Raw genomic sequence first — 18,086 nt, forward strand, 5'->3', positions numbered from 1 at the left:
GTCGTTAGTATGGTTACATAACTTTAGATAAAACTAATGTGATTGTTGCACATCAAACTACAGTGTCAAACATTTGCTGGCACTCAGCTGTGAAGCAGGCAAGAATCACCTTCAAAATTCCAAGTCTACAACTCATGAACTGTTCAGTCAACTTAATATTACATGGAGAACTGAATTCCTTGGAGGCTTGGACAGCAGAATAGACAAAAAAAAGATTCATCCATCAGATAATGCATATGACCAGACCAACCGTGCCAGATGTTTGAGAGTTCAGAAAACTAATAATACAGGATGGTTCTAATGGTCCAAATCAAAGTCTCTTCTAACTAGATATCACATATTTCGCCTTTCACTACAACAGAGCTCCTACAAAACGCAGGCAAGCCATACATGGCCGGGCATCAGAATTTCAACCACTTCTTCTCCTTCTCCTTCCTCGTGACCGCGTTGGTGGCCGAAGCATGCGTGGCCTCAGCATCAGCGAGCGCCTTCCGTGTCTGCTCCAGCTTTCTCGAAGCCGCCTCGTGCACCACCTTGTCCTTGCGGTTCCGCTGCACCATCTCCTCCAGCTTGCCCACCTGGCTCTTGAGCTCTTTCACCTCATCATCGTACGCGAGCAACGATCTCCTGTTGTCCTCCTTCTTGGGCTGCCCGTTGCCCTGCTGGCCTGGCGACTCTTTCCTAGCTTTGCCCGCTGAGCCTTGGGCCGCGTCCTGGTTTACCAGCTGGCTGTTCATGAAGCTGAAGACGGACCTCTCCGCTTCCTCGGCTTTGGCGGCCCTGGCCAGCTCCGCAAACTTCTTGTCGCGCTTCCGTTTCCCGCCCCGGCTGCGCTTTTTATCACGGACTTTGCTTCCACCATCCTCGCCTGCGGTTGGAGCGAGTGCGTGGTCAAGTGACTGCTTGGGGGGCAACACCTTGACCGGGATGGGGTCAACCATGCCTTGGCCAGATATGCCTAGCCCCATGCCCTCCCGGTACCCCATTTTTGCCATCATTTTGGAGGCAATACCCCTGGTGTGCTGCTCCCACTTTGCAAAGATCACAGTCTCTGACTGAACACCAGTTAAAATTTTGGATTCCGAAAGGCCAACACCCTGATGAATGGTTTCATCCTCTTGATCACTATCGTCACTTAATCCAGATTCATCCTCGCTCGAGCCTTGTTCGTCGCTTGCATCGGCATATTCTGGGATAGAAAGAGAATCGCCAGAAAGCCTTGCAGTGCTCCCATCGTCTTGAAACATAACATGACCAAGCTTCTGGTTATCATCCCATGACTCAAGTTCAGCTCTCCTCCAAAGACCAGAATGATGCCCAGAAGCTGCTAGTATGTTTGATCCTGCCAGAGACTGCTGCCATCTAGTTGGAGTAAACCGCTTCAACGATCCAACAGGAATTACAATACCTGAGGACAGGTTCCGAATTAGACATGGATATCACTTTATCTGGAGGGGCAGAACCAATACACATATCTTGACCATATAGAAGCACTTGTGTGTATATTGACACGTTGGTTGCTAAAAAGGCAATATGAAACAATTGAAGGAGCAAACCATTTTATGAAGTATACACCACTACACGGAGTCATTATTGCCTTATGTGAAAGCAAAGCATCATGGGCTCAAGAACAGAGCATATTTTAAGGGTTTAATGTCAAAAGCAAATGAAGAAGAACTCAAGAACAAAGCAAAGTTCAAAGTGTTCCATCCATCAAACAATATACATACCATGGGACAAGCGGCAGTTACTAGCAAACCGACACCGCTGCTGTAGAAAGAACTTGCACATCTGCACTATGGGTGGACTTGATTAGTAAGTCTGGCAAAAACAATGCCCGTTGTTCTGGCCTGGGTATTACTACAGTTATACTATTAAGCAGCAGAAATTTATGGAGGAGCAAAAGGTAGCTATGGGGCACCCACCTGTAACCTGCACTAGGAGTGGTTATCCTGCCTTTATTATGCATGTATTGGTGTCCATGTGATGGAAGCAAACATAGGGTGATGTATGCTCAGGTTTTATAGAAAACGGAACAGATGGTTTATGGCTCTATTGAGAAGACAATTACTGAACACATGCTCATTTCACATGGTTCTCCTAAAAAATTACGGTCACCTTGTCTGCTAACCAGTCATATAAAAATTCTGCCGAAATTGGCAGTGAGTGGAATTCAGACAAGTGAACAGCTTTTCAGCTTAGAAAGGGTTTATGTACACGTGCCCAATGAACAACTGAGTTCCTTCTGCCTGACAACAGCAAGGGCTTCTGTTGAGTTTAAAATTGAGATCAACCGTGGAGAAATCTACAGTGCATATTTTGTGGCGATCAGAATCTATCTCATATAGTTGCTCCGTTATGTGAGGCCATTCAACAAAACATTCACACATGTCCTAACAGAACGAAAGCACACTAAGATTCATATTTGAAGAAGGGAAACTAACAGGCAACCAAGAGTTTTCCAACTGGCTCGTGTGCCATTAATACATTTCTGCCAAGACCAGCTATATTAGCAGGTATAAGAGGTTACGTCTGGTGATTATCAAGCAGCAAGGCTGGTACAATTCGAAAGATAATCTGTGCAAAAGAGATAGATCAAGTAGCACGACTCACCGACATGTTTTCTGATGTGGGTGTCAGAAATGAAACCCTTGCATCGCTTGAGCCTTCAAGTCCTATGACACATCCATTATACCAACGCCCATCATTGTGCCTGAATCTACACTTAGATCCGACTGAAAATTCAGGTGGCTCCAATGGTTCCAGCTCAACATCATCTGGATCTAATGGATCGATAGCAGCTTCTGCTTCTTGTGATTCTGACCCCTGATTTGGAAAGATGTCATCGATCTGCTTCACCAGCCTAGAACGCTTCAAATGGAGAAGTCCCTCCTCTGCATCCTTAATGGCAGCAAGAAGTTCCTCATGCACCTGCAGAACAGGACATGGTTTAACTATGATATAGACATATATAGTGGCTAGTGGGAGATTAGGAGTGCAAATGCAAAACTAGGGAACATTATGATTGAAAAGTATCCCCCAAAAGAGTCTAGAATTTTCATAATCTTCAAGATAAGACATGCATACTTAAGTCACCTACTCATCCCAGGAATAAAAATATAAGAGCCAATCACCACTCCCATATTTACTGCTGTCATGCATTTAGCTCTCTTCAGCCATCAATGAAAAACTAAGCTTGGGGGAAATAAGCTAAGATGCAAAATTTCACTCAACTCTTGCTATCACCACTCTCAAGGTCTCAATATTGCATGCCGATATACAGATGTTGTGATAAGAAGAACCTATATCTAGTGATTTCTCAAGTCAGCTGCTGCCAGCGAGACAAAACATGAATTGGCTAATTCAACCACTTCAGCAATTTCCACTGAACAATCATATTGGAACAATGTCACACCTTAAAAGGGAGATCAATCATTGTAATCAGACAAACACACCAATTACCCTCACCTCCCAGAAAGAACATCACTCACTGTTGCAACTCAATGCTAATAACCCAGTAACATACTGCCAACACCCATCTGCTAACTCCATGAACAAACAGGCAATCCATCCCCACCCAAGCACTACTCACGTCGTGCTCGTACTAACAAGTAACCATCATTCAGAATTTCAGATTCTATTCGTACTCCTACAACCACTAGCTCCTTAATCCCTACCGCGATGAATCAGGGATGCCCCAAAAATCCCCATTCCCTGGTGGGACAAGTTAACCAGGACGCCAGGACCCGAGAACAACTCCAGCAATCTGGGACCGTGGTACGGATTCAGGAACTGCTCCGAGGTAAAAATCCGAGGCGTTTGTACGTACCTCGAGGAGGTCCGCGTTGGATGCGTCGGCGGCGAGGGCCTCGTCGACGGCCTCGAGGGAGGACCGCTGCTCCTGCAGGTGCTGCTCCAGCTGCAGCTCGATCGCCGCCGCCTCGTCCTCCTCCCCCTCGCCCGCCATAGCTCACTGGTCCAGAGGTCGGTCGGGGGCCACTTCTGCCGACGGTTGGATGGGTCAAGTGCCGGAACGGAACGGCAGCGGCGCTGCGGCGGAGGACGATGGGTATGGCGGGCTGGAGTGTCCGAGGAGAAGGCTACGGGCTGCTCAGCTGGGCTTCTATGGGCTTTCCATGGGCTTGAAAGAGGCAACATCTTCTTCCCATGGTTCATAGTGGTTTATTTTGTACACCCACATGAGACCAACAATAGCAAAGTCAATACATTCACTCACATGCATGGAAAGTCAAATATTATGATTATGAAAGGTAGAAACACCGCTATTTCACATGAGTTGCTTCAAACAAGAAACAAGACAGGAAATCATAACACGACTTTGGAATGTGATCTTCAATAACAATTGCGTGCGTGGAGAATTTTATCAAAATATGGAGATTTCCAACAAGTTGTGCACGAGGAGGGCTTGGCTCCATAGATTGCATCGCACACCCGGGTGACTCATCTCGAATCGTCCACACGGACCGGAAACGCCAGCCATGCGACTCATTGGATCAGAGAGAAGTGGTTGGGGAGGGAGTTCTGGGAAGTGGTGTACACATTGTCACAAGGTCGTGTGTTAGAGGCTTAGGGCGATGTAGGAGAGGGAGAGAGAGAGAGATGTAACAGTTTGTGGGGAGGTCCATTAAACAGTGAGAGAGATGGAGGTCTGAGAAGTGGTGTACACATTGTCACAAGGGTGTGTGTTAGAGGTTTAGGGCGATATAGTAGAGAGAGAAATGTGACGGTTTGCGGGAAGGTCCATTAAGCAGTGAGAGCGAGAGAGATGTGATAGTTTGTGGGGAGGTCCATTAAACTATGAGTATGCCGAAAACGAAAGAAAGGCATGAAGTACCGAGAGAACACACTGTGTGAAGATGGTACACGGAGGAAGCTTGAGAATGTGGTGACCTACGGGAGCTCTCCCGTCCATCATAGAATGAGATAAATGCTTGGGCTATGAGCGGTCTAAGGTCAACGAAGAAGGGTACATGTTGTAAATGTATGCATTTTACCGTAAAACCCAACCTCCGGTTCTAACAAGATGTCCCTCTTAGCTTTTGACAACTTTGCAAATAGTGTTTACCACGTAGTACCGTTACCTTCATGACTACACATGCTTCAACCATGGCGTTTTTACACGAATCCATGCATTTTAATGATGGGCATAACATATATCTACGAGATGGATGGCCAAATATGAAAATAACGTGACGGTAAGAAGTGCTAAAGAACTACGATTGTTGGATCACTTGCGGTCTTATCATAAAACGTGTGGCGGTATTTGTTCTCAGTCTTCATCGTGGTCTTTTACCCAATTTATTTTGAACACTCACATAAATCGACAATGGCAAAATCCATACAGTGGCTCGCATGCATGAAGACAAAGTGGAATGTTATCTACTCATCATCGGAAATAGATGAAACAATGTATATACATAAACTAATGGAACATTGTTTCGACAAAACAAAACAAATATGGTTGCAAAAGAAGGCACGAAAGCATGAGGGCTATTTCACATGACGTACTTGCCTCAAACTACTAGGACATGAAAACATTACACGATTACGAAAAGTGACCTTCAACTCGTGGATGATAATTAATTTTGTCAAAATCTGTAGATTTACAACAAGATGCAGATTTCCAGAATAAAATTGGACGGTCCACTCGACCGGGAAGACATGTTACGGGGCTTGACTCGGACCCTTTGGATCGTACGACTCGACCGGGGACACCAAGACCACAAGTTAGAAACGGGCACGCGTGGAGGACCTGGCCCGGTTGGCTACGCACCGCAGGTAGCGAAGGAAACCGCACGCGATCCCCTACTTTGGTCGACCCTGCCCCATCGCGAAGACTTTCCCCTTCTCCTCGCCCTCACCGGCTCACCCCATCCACGATCCCCAATTCTATCCCCCTATCCTCTCCTGCGCCTCACCGCATCGCCGCCGCGCCATGGCCACCACCACCAGGCACCAGGCAAGGCCATCACCTATCCATACCAATTACCAACCTCATCCTCTCCCCGTCTCATCTTTGCTCACCATCTCCTGATTGGTTTGTGCAGGCGGTTCAGCAAATCGCTAGATCTGCGTCCAGGACGGAGCCAGGGCCGGGCGAAGCCTCCTCCGTGCCGGATCTCCGTAAAAGGTGACGCCTTTACCCCCTAATCGCTCGAGTCCCGTAGGTTTCTTCTGTGTAGATCTATGCCTAGACCAAATCATGGTTACATGTCAGATCGAATCGTGAATCCACCGAATTGGTGCTTCCTTTCTTCAGTTCGTCGTCTCCCTGTTTGGTTCGTCCGTAAAGATCGCTTTTTTATGGGCAGGGGATTGCGGTTTGATTGATGGCCGCCTCCCCAGTCGCCATGGGTAGTTAGGATATAAATCTGCACCACCCCCTCGTCACTAGTCCCAGTAACTTCCCCTTGCTCAATTATTGTCTGGCACCCATTCAAGTTTTGGCAAACGTCTTGTTCATATCAAAACTCATAGACTCTTGTTCATATCAAAATTCGTAGACACATGGGTGCCAGGTGGTCCTCTACCTATGTATCCACCAGGCACCCAATTAAGTTTACCTTGTGCTTATCAAAATTCTAGGTGGTCCTCTGCCAATAAATCTATCAGGCCCTTTTAAAATTCTTTAGTATTTTCTCTGTATTTATGTGGTTTACCTAAGCTTCTGAATTTTCTGTTTTCAATCAATTAATCATGCTTACATTTTAAATTCATGATTAGCATTATGCAACCGATTACTGACATTCTTATACAGCAAAAAGGTTGAAACGATACACTAGACAGATATAGAGGAAACTACAACAGTGCTTATTCTGTGATTTTCTGCTACATCAATGTGCAAGCTTAGACAATACTGTTTCCACCATACGCGCAATCTGAGGAATATGCACGTTAATGAATCTTATGTATGTGTACAGCCACAGTATAGCTGCCTACTTATGCATATCATGTGGCCATCAACATTATTTCTACTCCTTTTGCGTTATTTTGCTTTGTGGTATCAAACTACTCAAATGCTTTGCACTATCAAACTAATAAAATGCTATGTGCTGAGTATTCAACAATTTTTAATTACTGGTGCAGACATGATTTTCTGTGTAATGAATAGTTCAAGAGAGTCTAAATGTTTTGTTCTTTCAGGGAGCTCCCGATGATCCTTTTTGGATGCCAAGGGAAAGCTGAAGGACCACTGGCAAAAAACCATCTGCGATAACTTGAATTCTATATTGAGGCTCTTCTCACGTTGTAAGTACACAACTACTTATCATTGTTTATCCTTCAGGTAGTGCCTTGTTTCGCAGATGGCACTTCTCAGTAGAATTATAACATTAAAGTTGTTGAGTTTAGCATCAGCCCCTTGTAAAAGCACTTGCCTGCTGCTTAGAGGAATATAATAGAGCTATTGTCGTCGGCCTTGTGCTCCTCTTTTAGGCTCTGCTGTTTACTTTCCCTGCTTTATTTTTTCATGCTTAAGTGGCATAAGCAAATTTTCCTACAACCTAATATGAGCTTCCAGTTGGGCAGCAAGTAGTATTATGTGCACACATATTTGTTTCCATCAAGATTTATTTTATTACAATTATATGAAGTCTACAGCTAGTAATTTCGTTCACCTTACTCAGTCGTTCATCCCTCTTTATTTACCTTACAAATGGCCCTGATCGATTTTTGTTTGTTTGCTGATTAATATGAAACCGTTATATCATGCCATCGAGCCATTTTTAAAAAGTTGTAGTTTCATAACCACAGTGTGAATTCAAAAGGAAGTCCAACAAGAATGGAGAAATCTATAAGTCACACATTATTTGGGTTTGCTCATGTGCCACATTTAGCCTGGTAGTGGTAGACCATATCATATTCATTTACAACACTGTTCCTAGATTTTTTTAATGCCCGTTGACAACTAGATTTGGAATTTCGACTTGGATTATAGATGGTCTTTTGACAATTTTTTTCCTTTGTGCTATCAAACTATCAAATGCTTTGTGCTGATAATTCAACATTTTAGTGCAGGCATGATTTTCAATGCTTTGATATTTCAAGGAGATTATCCTTTTGTGGATGCAAAAGGAAAGCTGAAGGACCACTGGCAAAATAAACCCTCTGTGGTAACATGAATTCAGACTGGGGTTCTTCTCATGTTGTAAGTACTCACTCAAGTACTCATTATTGTTAATCTTTTCTTTCAGTCAGTGCCATGTTTCACAGATTCCATGACTCAGTAGAACATTGAATCTGTTGAGTTGCGTTTTTCCCTTCTAAAAGCACTTGCCTGCTGCTACAAATGGCCATGTGTAATTTCGTTGTTTACTGAGTGATATAAAACCATTATATCATGCCATTGAGCCATTCAAAAGTTCTAGTCTGGTAACTAGTTTCAACTCAAATAAGTAAGAAAATGCCCTTTATCGAAAAAATTTCAACTCAAAATCCAATGATTGGGGTTTGCTCATGTGCCACATTTTAGTGGAGCCTCGAGTTGTAATTTTGTAGCCTGGTAGATATCATGTACTACACTGTTCCTGAATATTTTCATGCCCATTGACAAGGTAGACCTGGTATTTTGACATCGGATTATAGATTGCAAAAAGTAATTAAACAAATTACTAATATTTTTGACCAGCCATTGACACCACCAATCCTCCCGTTCTTTTTCTCAACTACACACTCTCATCCACCCTGGATATATATTGGCTACCATTCCAGGAAGAGCAGCTGATTCTCACTCCATATCACAGTTGCATAAAGACATCACCAGCACACAAAAATGTCGATTGGTTACTACAACCGAAGAAGCAGTGCAAACAGTAGGAAAATCCCTTTACGTACGCATTGCAGTAGTAAATCCGCTTTTTGGTCCTTAACAAAGCAAAAAAGGATGCAACACTAAAATAATACTGTTCCTACATGTCTGTCGCTGTGATATAATATTTGCTTAGTAGAAAGTGTTAGGAATCCACCTTAAGGCCGGGACACTGACTGAAAATCATAACGGGCTGCAGACTGTCCATCCTTATGTACATCAGGTGGATAGCTGGGTGGGTTACCTGCAAAAGATAAATTCGTTATTAGTTTCTTCCAGCTTTTGAAACTTGCTGTGTTTTATCTTGCATTCACAGCTCGAACTTACATGTCTACTTTTTAGCAGATGGTGGCTGTTTGTTCCCGCCCTTTTTTCCTGAAGACCCTGCCCGCTTAGCGTCAAGAGCAGCACGTTTTTCTTTTTTGTTGGCCTGGCGTGCTGTTTTCTTTGCACATGCCGCTCTCTTGGCTGCGGCAGCCTCCTGGTTACGCAGGTTCTGCTCTTGCCTCTGGGCTTCCTCCGCAGCATGCATCCGGTTATGGGCCTGATTGAAGGCGACGGAGTAGTCTCCGTGAAGCCGGTGCCGTCTGCAGTCTATGTGGACCTTGTCTTCCGCCATAACTGTACACAGAGGGACTTGTTAAAGCGTGGTACAAAGAAATGCATTCTTTTCTTTACCATTTGTTTATGGAATAGCTCTATAAGTAACTGCTGTGCTATTGTGTATAATCAGTCTAGAATATAGAGAAGCATGTTAAATCGGGGTACAGAGAACTGCTGTATCTTTCTTTCCATTCAATAGCTCTTCTAGAATTAACTGCCCTGCTACTGTGTATAATCATTCTGAATTGAGATCCATTATAGTCATGCCAACAGTGAAAACTACCACTGGTTTTGTTATATCAGAGGCTCCATGTTTTATTATATATAATTTGCATCCTGTACTGTTTCTTTGCTAGGCGGGAAGATTTTGCTAGGCGGGAAGATCCCCCCCTCCCCAATCTTTATATAATCAGTCTGAATTGAGATAAATTAGTCATGCCAAGAGTGAAAACTGCAACTGGTTTTGTTTACATCAGAGGCGCCATGTTTTTTTTATATCAAGAATTTGCATCCTGTACGGATATTTGCTGGGCGGGAAGATCCCCTTCCCAAATTTTCAGCTCTGAGCTCTTTATGGAAATAGATCGTTTTCGTAATATTTCCTCCCATAGATCTGAACACAGGAACCATGTAGGGGAAATGAAATCGAAAAGGGATTCAATCTCAGTCCAAATCATTTCCGTAAAATCCGGAATCGGAACCCTAATTCCTGATTACGCGCTGAAAAACCAAATCGAAGGGAAAAACTAATCTCGCCATTAACCGCCGGCATTGGGGGAAACAAATCGAGCGATCCGCGCAATCAGGGGATTGATGAATCTCACCTGCTGCTGGATGGTGGGGGAGCGCGGCCGCTGGATGGTGAGGGGAGGGCTGGATCGTGGGAGAGCGGCGTCGGTTGCTGCGGGCTGTTCGTTCTCCGTGCGCGCCCACCAGCTAGCGATCCTCGTCCCTGATCCTCTCCTTCGCTTGTTACGTGGCGTGCGGCAGCAAACCGTAACGGCCTCCTTATTTCTAGGAAGTCGCCTTTCTTTTCTTTTCCTGTATGTATACCTTGGACTTGTAGCGACTCGCAGTTTTGGCTGAATAGGCTCCACAAATCAGACGTCTGTAATCCATGCCACGTAGGAGTCCAAGAATAGGAATTTGCTTTGCTTTCTCTTTTGTACTTCTCATAATCTCATGTAATTCAAGTTTTTTCGAGAATTCATGTCATTCAAGTATAAGGACCGAAACAAAATACAGTAATTGAGAGCGGCGTATACATTTCAATCAAGTTCATAAAAAGGTTGATATAAAGAAAATCAATGAACAATCTTTTTGAGAACACACCATGGTACGGTAAGGTGTATCAATCATATAGAAGGCTGCCAAAGAAGCAAAGTTGCCGCCGCCCGGGCAGCTCCCCACTCATGCATACTCTTCGTGCTGCCACGGTAAAACACTCGTGTCATAGGAAACAGAAAGCATGCCACGAAAGAGCTTGGCAAGCCGCCACCTATTGAACTCCTCAGTAATCTTCTTCCTAACGGCGGATTGCGAAGCCATTGCACCATTGAAGACCATGTTCGTTCCGGTGCCTCCAGATGCACCAGAAAACCAGGATGATAGCAGTGACATGTCTTGCTTATGAGCCGCCGGGCAGGAGCGAGAAGTCCACCACTCCAGTAGCTCCGAGTCAGCCTTCGGGAGCCACTCCAGCTTGTCCCAACGACGGAGTGTCCACGCCCAGACCTCCCGCACCACCACTGTTGATCGCCAAAACCCACCGGCGGGCAGCGGCCTGTCAACACAGTAGAGCCGGGAAGAGCCTAGAGCTGCGGCTGGCTGAGACCCCTCCGAGCGACGGCCCGCAATGCTCTTCTGGTCACACGCGGCGATGCGAAGTGCAAGGGCGTGCCACCTGACCTATACCTGGTCAGGAAGGTGATGGGGATGCCTCGCTTAGTTCCTGCATGGCATACACGTAAACATTAAATACGAGCCTCGATCGGCTCTCAGGTTATCCTGTGAATCGGCTCAAAGAGCCGATCCACCCATGATTCGTACGGGGTGCACGAATACTTGGTGATCCTGCTTGATCAAGATAAAGCTAATGAGATCTACGACGATTTAGGGTTTTCACCGCATAATCGGATCATCCTACTCCAGGTTGGGCCTCGCGGCCACGCACGGTGCTCATAAGCCGATCCTAAACAAGGCCAAAGAACCAACAATGATGTTGATCCGCGGAACATCCTGTTTAGGACTTGCGAACGCCACCCTACGTGCCACTGGATCCTCCCCCCCTTTGTAAGGCCTAACTATTGCAGATATTAAACTAATCCTTGCATAACAAGGAGCAATCGTAACGGATCAGATCTACTAGATGATGAACAAGCAGGTGCCGCCCACGCCCGAGATAGGCGTGAGGGCGGCTAGACATGCAAGGGTTGCACTACGTAAGCATGTTTATACGAAGAGCTATGCTAACCCTAACACATCTATGATAACTACGTTGCGCGCCATCAAAGACGCTTCAGTACGCGCAACGCATGAACAACGTGGAGCTTGTGCTGCCTAGATCGCAAGATGCGATCTAGGCAGCATGTCGCTTACCTGATTGAAACCCTCGAGACGAAGGAGTTGGCGATGCGCCGAGATTGGTTTGTTTTGGGGTGAACGTTGTGTTGTTGTTTATTCCATAAACCCTAGATACATATTTATAGTCCAGCGGACTTTCTAACGTGGGAATATCCCACCGTGTGCGATACAAACTCTAAATCTTGATCTAAGATATAACCTACTACAATTAAAGATACACGGGCAAACTAGCCCAAATTCTCCGTGCAAGGCCGCTTCAGAGATCTTCCACGTGTAGTCCTCTAAGCCCATCTCTCTTACGGCCCACCTCTGGATTTGTCCAAAATCTGGTGATAACACATGCCCCCCTGGTTTTGGAAATAATTTTTCCAAAATCATTAAGCGTTCCTCCGTCGGGTCATGTCGTGGCAGAGCAGAGCTGTTGCAGTATCCGTTATCATTATGCCCTGTCTTCTCAGCTTCTCTGCAAAATTCGATAGCTCTGGCGTCATCTCCTTGGAAACTGTAATGACAGTAAATTTCCACCAGGCTCCTCATTATTTAACTGTGCCGATCGATTAGCTTTCTTCATCCCCTTCCTCTGTTCCAGCCATCGGCACCCAAAAAACCCTCTTCTCCCTCAGCAATGTCTTCCTCTTCCTCCTCCTTCTCAAACCTCTTCCCCCCATTCTCGCCGAAGAAGAACGAGGACAAACCTTCTTCCGAAGTGGACCCCCTCCCCTCCGATGATGAGAAGAAAGAAGGAGAAGTAGCGAAGGCCAAGACCTTCCCCTCCGCCAAGCTCCCGCTGAAGAAGCGCTCCCGCATGTGGGCGGACAGCGAGGATGAAGATGACGACGAAGAAGAAGAAGAGGAGGAGGAAGATGAATCTTCCTCTTCCGCCGGGTACCCGCCAACCAAGCGCTTCCGCTCCTGGGCGGACAGCGAGGACGATGATGATGACGAGGAGGAAGAGGCTCCGGCCATGGGCTGGGGTAGCAGCGACGAGGAGCTCCCCGGGAGCAGCGCCGACGACATCGACGGCGGTGACGACGAGGACAGCGACGACTAGTAGAATAGGACTAGTAGTAGCAAAGGCGCTAGGCACTAGATCCCTCTTTTGAGAGCCATCGGCTCTTTCTTGTAAAGCCGCTCCTCTGAATTAATGAAATTGTTCTTTTGATTCATCCTTCAATTGCCCCAATTTCATTCCTTCCGCCTGTCATATCAAGACCGATAGCAATGTATCGATTTTTTCTTCTTTTGGACGCCCATGAAGCTGGATTCTCATGTCGATTAGCTCGTAGGCCGAGAACTTCTCAATTTCAGGCTGCGATTTGGTATCTGACCATATTTTCTTCGCAATCCCTTAGCCGATGACCACTCATCGGCTATTTTGAGAATCCAATCCCTTTGCAGCGACAGGACAGTCCAAAATCTGTAAAAGCCGACGGCCTCCCTTCCTGATTCCTCTCCATAGCTTCAGCAATCTTCTTTCGCGACCAGAACTGCTTCCAGAGAGGATCACGACGCAGGATCAACCGATGCAACTCCAATTGGTTTCTAAAGAACCAAATCTTCATGTAGTCCGTTGCCCCCGAGTCTTCATCAAGGCGAGGACAATCGTGAGCCAACCACATGTGTCACCATCAGCCTCCGAATCGTAACGCGAATCAGCCGATTCAATCAAAATCGGCTCTCTGAAGAACTTCCAGGGCGAGCTGCCCCCCGAGCTTTCATCAAGGCAAGAATACCGGCGAGGATGCATAAGTCGTTGATCAGCTTTCTTTCTACTGAACATCGACGTTGATGTAAACCCTTGAGCACATAGCCAGTAGGTCTTGGTCCTGTGCAACTGTACTAAAGTCGATGGCTGCGCATCGGCTTTGCTTCTGAATTTTTTTTTTTTATTTGGCCGATTTTTCCTTAACCGGCCCCCAATGTTCCATCGCACGCATGTCCGCACATGTTTATCTGCATATGTTCATCTCGACTATATGCCCCCGAGCCGAATCGCTGAATGACTGCAGATATCGGCTTTCTTGGTTAGTCGTGCACCGTACTTGCACGTCGGCTTCGCAAAGACTTATGCTGACTTTCATCTCGCCGACGTGGCCATCGCCCAAGAGATCGTTGCGACCACAAACAGAATATGTGCGAGAAGATAATTTTGGCCGATTGCTGGAATCGGCCTCCACCTTGCTCGTTCGATGAAGGTTTTGTAATGTCCCTCCATAAACTTTTGGGGCCGATCACAAGGATCAGCCTCGCACGGTTTGCTCATTGGTTTAATCTTGCTACTCGGTTAGGCTGGATAAAACCAACCCAACCTCTCGACTTGACGCGCTCTTTGTCGTCCACCTTAAGTGCATCGTATAATCGTGGAACACTAAGCTCCGTCGGCAAGACAAGCACCATGTTTGTGCCAGCCGATGTTTCATCATCGGCTTTCTTTTGCTTGGGACGCCACTCCATTCTTCGTGGACGACCCTCTTCATCCAGGGCTCGCTGAACCTTTGCGGCCAGATCAGGCCGTGCCTTCCTTCGCGTATGCAGGTATAACCTTACGGCTTCCTCCAGGCCGCGCAACCGCTGAACCCGGCGTTTTTGTGAACGGCTGAGTCCGTCAGGGCACCACCTCGGACGGTGGCACTGTCTTCTTCTTCTTCAAGTCCTTCGTCTTCGGAATCCTCAAAATTTGCCCAACGAAGTGACTCAAAGACGTTTGCTTGGTGGTGGGAGAGGCCCTAAGCGCTCAAACACGGACACGTTGGCTGCCTCCTGCTTCTTCTTGTTGCATTCTGGGCTATTGCCGATTGTGGCAATCGGCTCATTCCTGAATCCCAGCAGTGTCTGAAGAAAGGGCAGTCCCAAGGTCTGGCGTTGTCATCTTGCTCCCTTGATGTGTCCGTGGCACGGCGCTCGTGCTCCTCCTCATAGCGATCCTGCCGACGATGTCTTCGGGCTTCTCTAGCCAGACGATCTCCTTCATCATCATAGTTGGACCGTCGGCGTTGGTCATACTGTCTCACATATTTTTTGAGGAGGTGATCAGTAGAGAGGTCGTTGATATCTTATGTTCTTCACTTCTCCCTCTCGTAACGTAGCGCTTGCCATCATGATGGAGCCGATCGCGTGGAGCGGCCTCCTCTGTATCCTTGCTATGAGAGCAGCTGCCCTCATCTCCATCTTTGCTGAGTGGTTCCCTGTGTCCTACCATGTTGATGCTGAACGTGGGACCTGGCTGGCAACTCTCGTGGTAGATGACTTCTACCATGTTAACGGCGGGGAAGGGCTGGGTGTCTACCTTCATGGCGTACTGGTTGAAAATTAAACGCCCCTTCTCTATCGCCGCTTGGATGTGCGACGCCACACCCTGCGGTCGTTGGTGGCATGGGAAAGCGAGTTGTGGAACTTGCGGTATGGCTTTCCGTTTAGCTCTTGCGCCGTAGGGAACTTGAGACCTTCGGGAATCGTCAACCGTTTCTCCTTGAGCAGGAGGTCGAAGATTTGTTCAGTCTTGGTCACGTCAAAATCAAATCCCCTGGGCGGCCCTGGTGGCTTTACCCATTTGCGGGACACGGGGTTCCTCCCCGAGTCCATTCAGCCATCGCTACTTCTTGGTCTCCCGCAGCACTTCACCTTCCTCTCGTATCGACCATGACTACCGCACGCTTGAACTTGTCTTGGTACAGTGCGGGTGGCGCTGTTCATATGCTGATAGTTTTCGAACCATGTGCGCCACGAGGGATAATCTGCTTGGGAGGCCATGTCCTTGAGCTGTGTTGCAAGGCCAGCTACCGCCAACTCGATCGCTTCCTTTTCAGTTATACGAACCGAATAACATCGGTTCCTAAGATTCCTGAAGCGCTGGATGTACTCTGTCACCGTTTCTCCGCGCTTCGACGTAGTTGTGCTAGATCGGCAATGCTAGACTCGGAAGCTTCGAATGATATTGCATATGGAACTGTTCTTCCAATTGCTTCCAAGATCGGATGGAGTTTCTTCGGCAAAGAGGTATACCATCCAAAAGCCGATCCTGTGAGGGACCGTGAAAAAGCCTCACACGTAGCTGATCCGACATCAAGCCGGTCCTAGTTGCGCCAAATATCGGCCGATGTGCTCGATGGAGCTGGAGCCATCTGATCCACTGAATTTGGAGAAGTCAGGGAGCCGATATTTAGGTGGCAGCGGGATCATCTCGTACTCGTCGGGGTACGGCTTGGAATAGCCGATTGCCCTCCTTTTCGGCATAATGCCGAACTGGTCTCTCAGTATGGTACTGATCTGATCCGCCGTGTCGGCTGCAGGAGATGCACTCTGAAGATTCGCCGGGTGGCGTACTTAGCCAGCCATGTTTGCTTTTCCAGCTCTCGAGCCAACCGCAGGAGCTGGGCTCTGGAGTTTCGTCGGGGTGGCGTACTTAGTTAGCCACGTCCGCTTCTCAAGCTCGTCGTGACGTCCCTCCCTGTCTGCGCCGGAGTCCCCGACGTTGTGGCCTGGTTTGAGAGTGCCCGATTGCCACAACCGGCACATACGTGCACGCGTATCCTTGAGGGATCTCCTTAGGCGCCTCAGCCAAGAACTGGTAGTCACTAGGGTCACCACCGATCTTGTAGACGACGAATGCCGGTGTAGCCGGCACTTCAGGTGGTGCTGCCAACGCATATGGCAGCGGTGGACGGGACTGGAGTGGCAACTCTCCTTGGTGCGTCCCGAGAGCTGGTCCTGACGGCGAGTACTGGTGGCTCATGATCTCCTGGATCACGCGCAGAGCGAGACGCTCCAACACGTTGACCAAGTTTTCAGAGTGGCGGTGTAGCGAGTGAGCCACCAAGTAGTTGATCTCCGCCGCGGGGCCCCTGGTGCGTTCCTCCGACGGGGCGAGAGATCTATCCCATCGAGTGCACCTTGTGGTGAGAACCCCTTCCATCCGATGCCATGGGTACGGGTTCTCCGAAAGAGCCGATGAGGTCGGCTTCGAGGGTGGCCTTGATCTCGTCATGTTTCTTCTTGAGCTCAGCAGTGCAGCTCCTCGTAGGTGGATCGGGCGTGCCGTCCGTCGCCATCTCAGATGTAGATGGCGATGTGGTTGATGTAGATGATTGTCCCACCGAGCGTGCCAGAATGTGTTGATCGCCAAAACCCACCGGCGGGCAGCGGCCTGTCAACACAGTAGAGCCGGGAAGAGCCTAGAGCTGCGGCTGGCTGAGACCCCTCCGACCGACGGCCCGCAATGCTCTTCTGGTCACACGCGGCGATGCGAAGGGCCAGGGCGGGCCACCGGACCTACACCTCGCCAGGAAGGTGATGGGGATGCCTCGCTTAGTTCCCGCATGGCATACACGTAAACATTAAATACGAGCCTCGATCGGCTCTCAGGTTATCCTGTGAATCGGCTCAAAGAGCCGATCCACCCATGATTCGTACGGGGTGCACGAATACTTGGTGATCCTGCTTGATCAAGATAAAGCTAATGAGATCTACGACGATTTAGGGTTTTCACCGCATAATCGGATCATCCTACTCCAGGTTGGGCCTCGCGGCCACGCACGGTGCTCATAAGCCGATCCTAAACAAGGCCAAAGAACCAACAATGATGTTGATCCGCGGAACATCCTGTTTAGGACTTGCGAACGCCACCCTACGTGCCACTGGATCCTCCCCCCCTTTGTAAGGCCTAACTATTGCAGATATTAAACTAATCCTTGCATAACAAGGAGCAATCGTAACGGATCAGATCTACTAGATGATGAACAAGCAGGGTGCCGCCCCCACGCCTGAGATAGGCGTGAGGGCGGCTAGACATGCAAGGGTTGCACTACGTAAGCATGTTTATACAAAGAGCTATGCTAACCCTAACACATCTATGATAACTACGTTGCGCGCCATCAAAGACGCTTCAGTACGCGCAACGCATGAACAACGTGGAGCTTGTGCTGCCTAGATCGCAAGATGCGATCTAGGCAGCATGTCGCTTACCTGATTGAAACCCTCGAGACGAAGGAGTTGGCGATGCGCCGAGATTGGTTTGTTTTGGGGTGAACGTTGTGTTGTTGTTTATTCCATAAACCCTAGATACATATTTATAGTC

At 47.7% G+C, this 18,086-nt stretch overlaps 1 protein-coding gene and 1 long non-coding RNA gene across 3 annotated transcripts; one reads left to right on the forward strand and one right to left on the reverse strand.

Moving 5' to 3' along the window:
* Positions 1-200: 200 nt before the first annotated feature.
* On the reverse strand, positions 201-4,030 carry LOC127305591 (zinc finger CCCH domain-containing protein 18). The gene is made up of 4 exons (XM_051336089.2): positions 3,830-4,030; positions 2,614-2,931; positions 1,731-1,791; positions 201-1,408 (listed from the first exon to the last, which is right to left on the reverse strand). Exons 1-4 carry the CDS (start codon positions 3,965-3,967, stop codon positions 402-404), a joined length of 1,524 nt encoding a protein of 507 aa, XP_051192049.1. The 5' UTR covers positions 3,968-4,030; the 3' UTR covers positions 201-401.
* A 1,765-nt stretch (positions 4,031-5,795) lies between these two features.
* Positions 5,796-9,727, forward strand: LOC127305590 (uncharacterized). Of its 2 annotated transcripts, none has more exons than XR_007854029.2 (5): positions 5,796-5,980; positions 6,069-6,151; positions 7,165-7,269; positions 8,033-8,167; positions 9,173-9,727. It is a non-coding gene; the product is annotated as an uncharacterized lncRNA (long non-coding RNA). The 2 variants fall into 2 exon arrangements; XR_007854030.2 differs by having other exon boundaries at positions 5,797-5,980; positions 8,038-8,167.
* Positions 9,728-18,086: the final 8,359 nt, after the last annotated feature.

This window comes from Lolium perenne, chromosome 6, assembly GCF_019359855.2.
Source record: "Lolium perenne isolate Kyuss_39 chromosome 6, Kyuss_2.0, whole genome shotgun sequence".
NCBI lineage: Eukaryota > Viridiplantae > Streptophyta > Magnoliopsida > Poales > Poaceae > Lolium > Lolium perenne.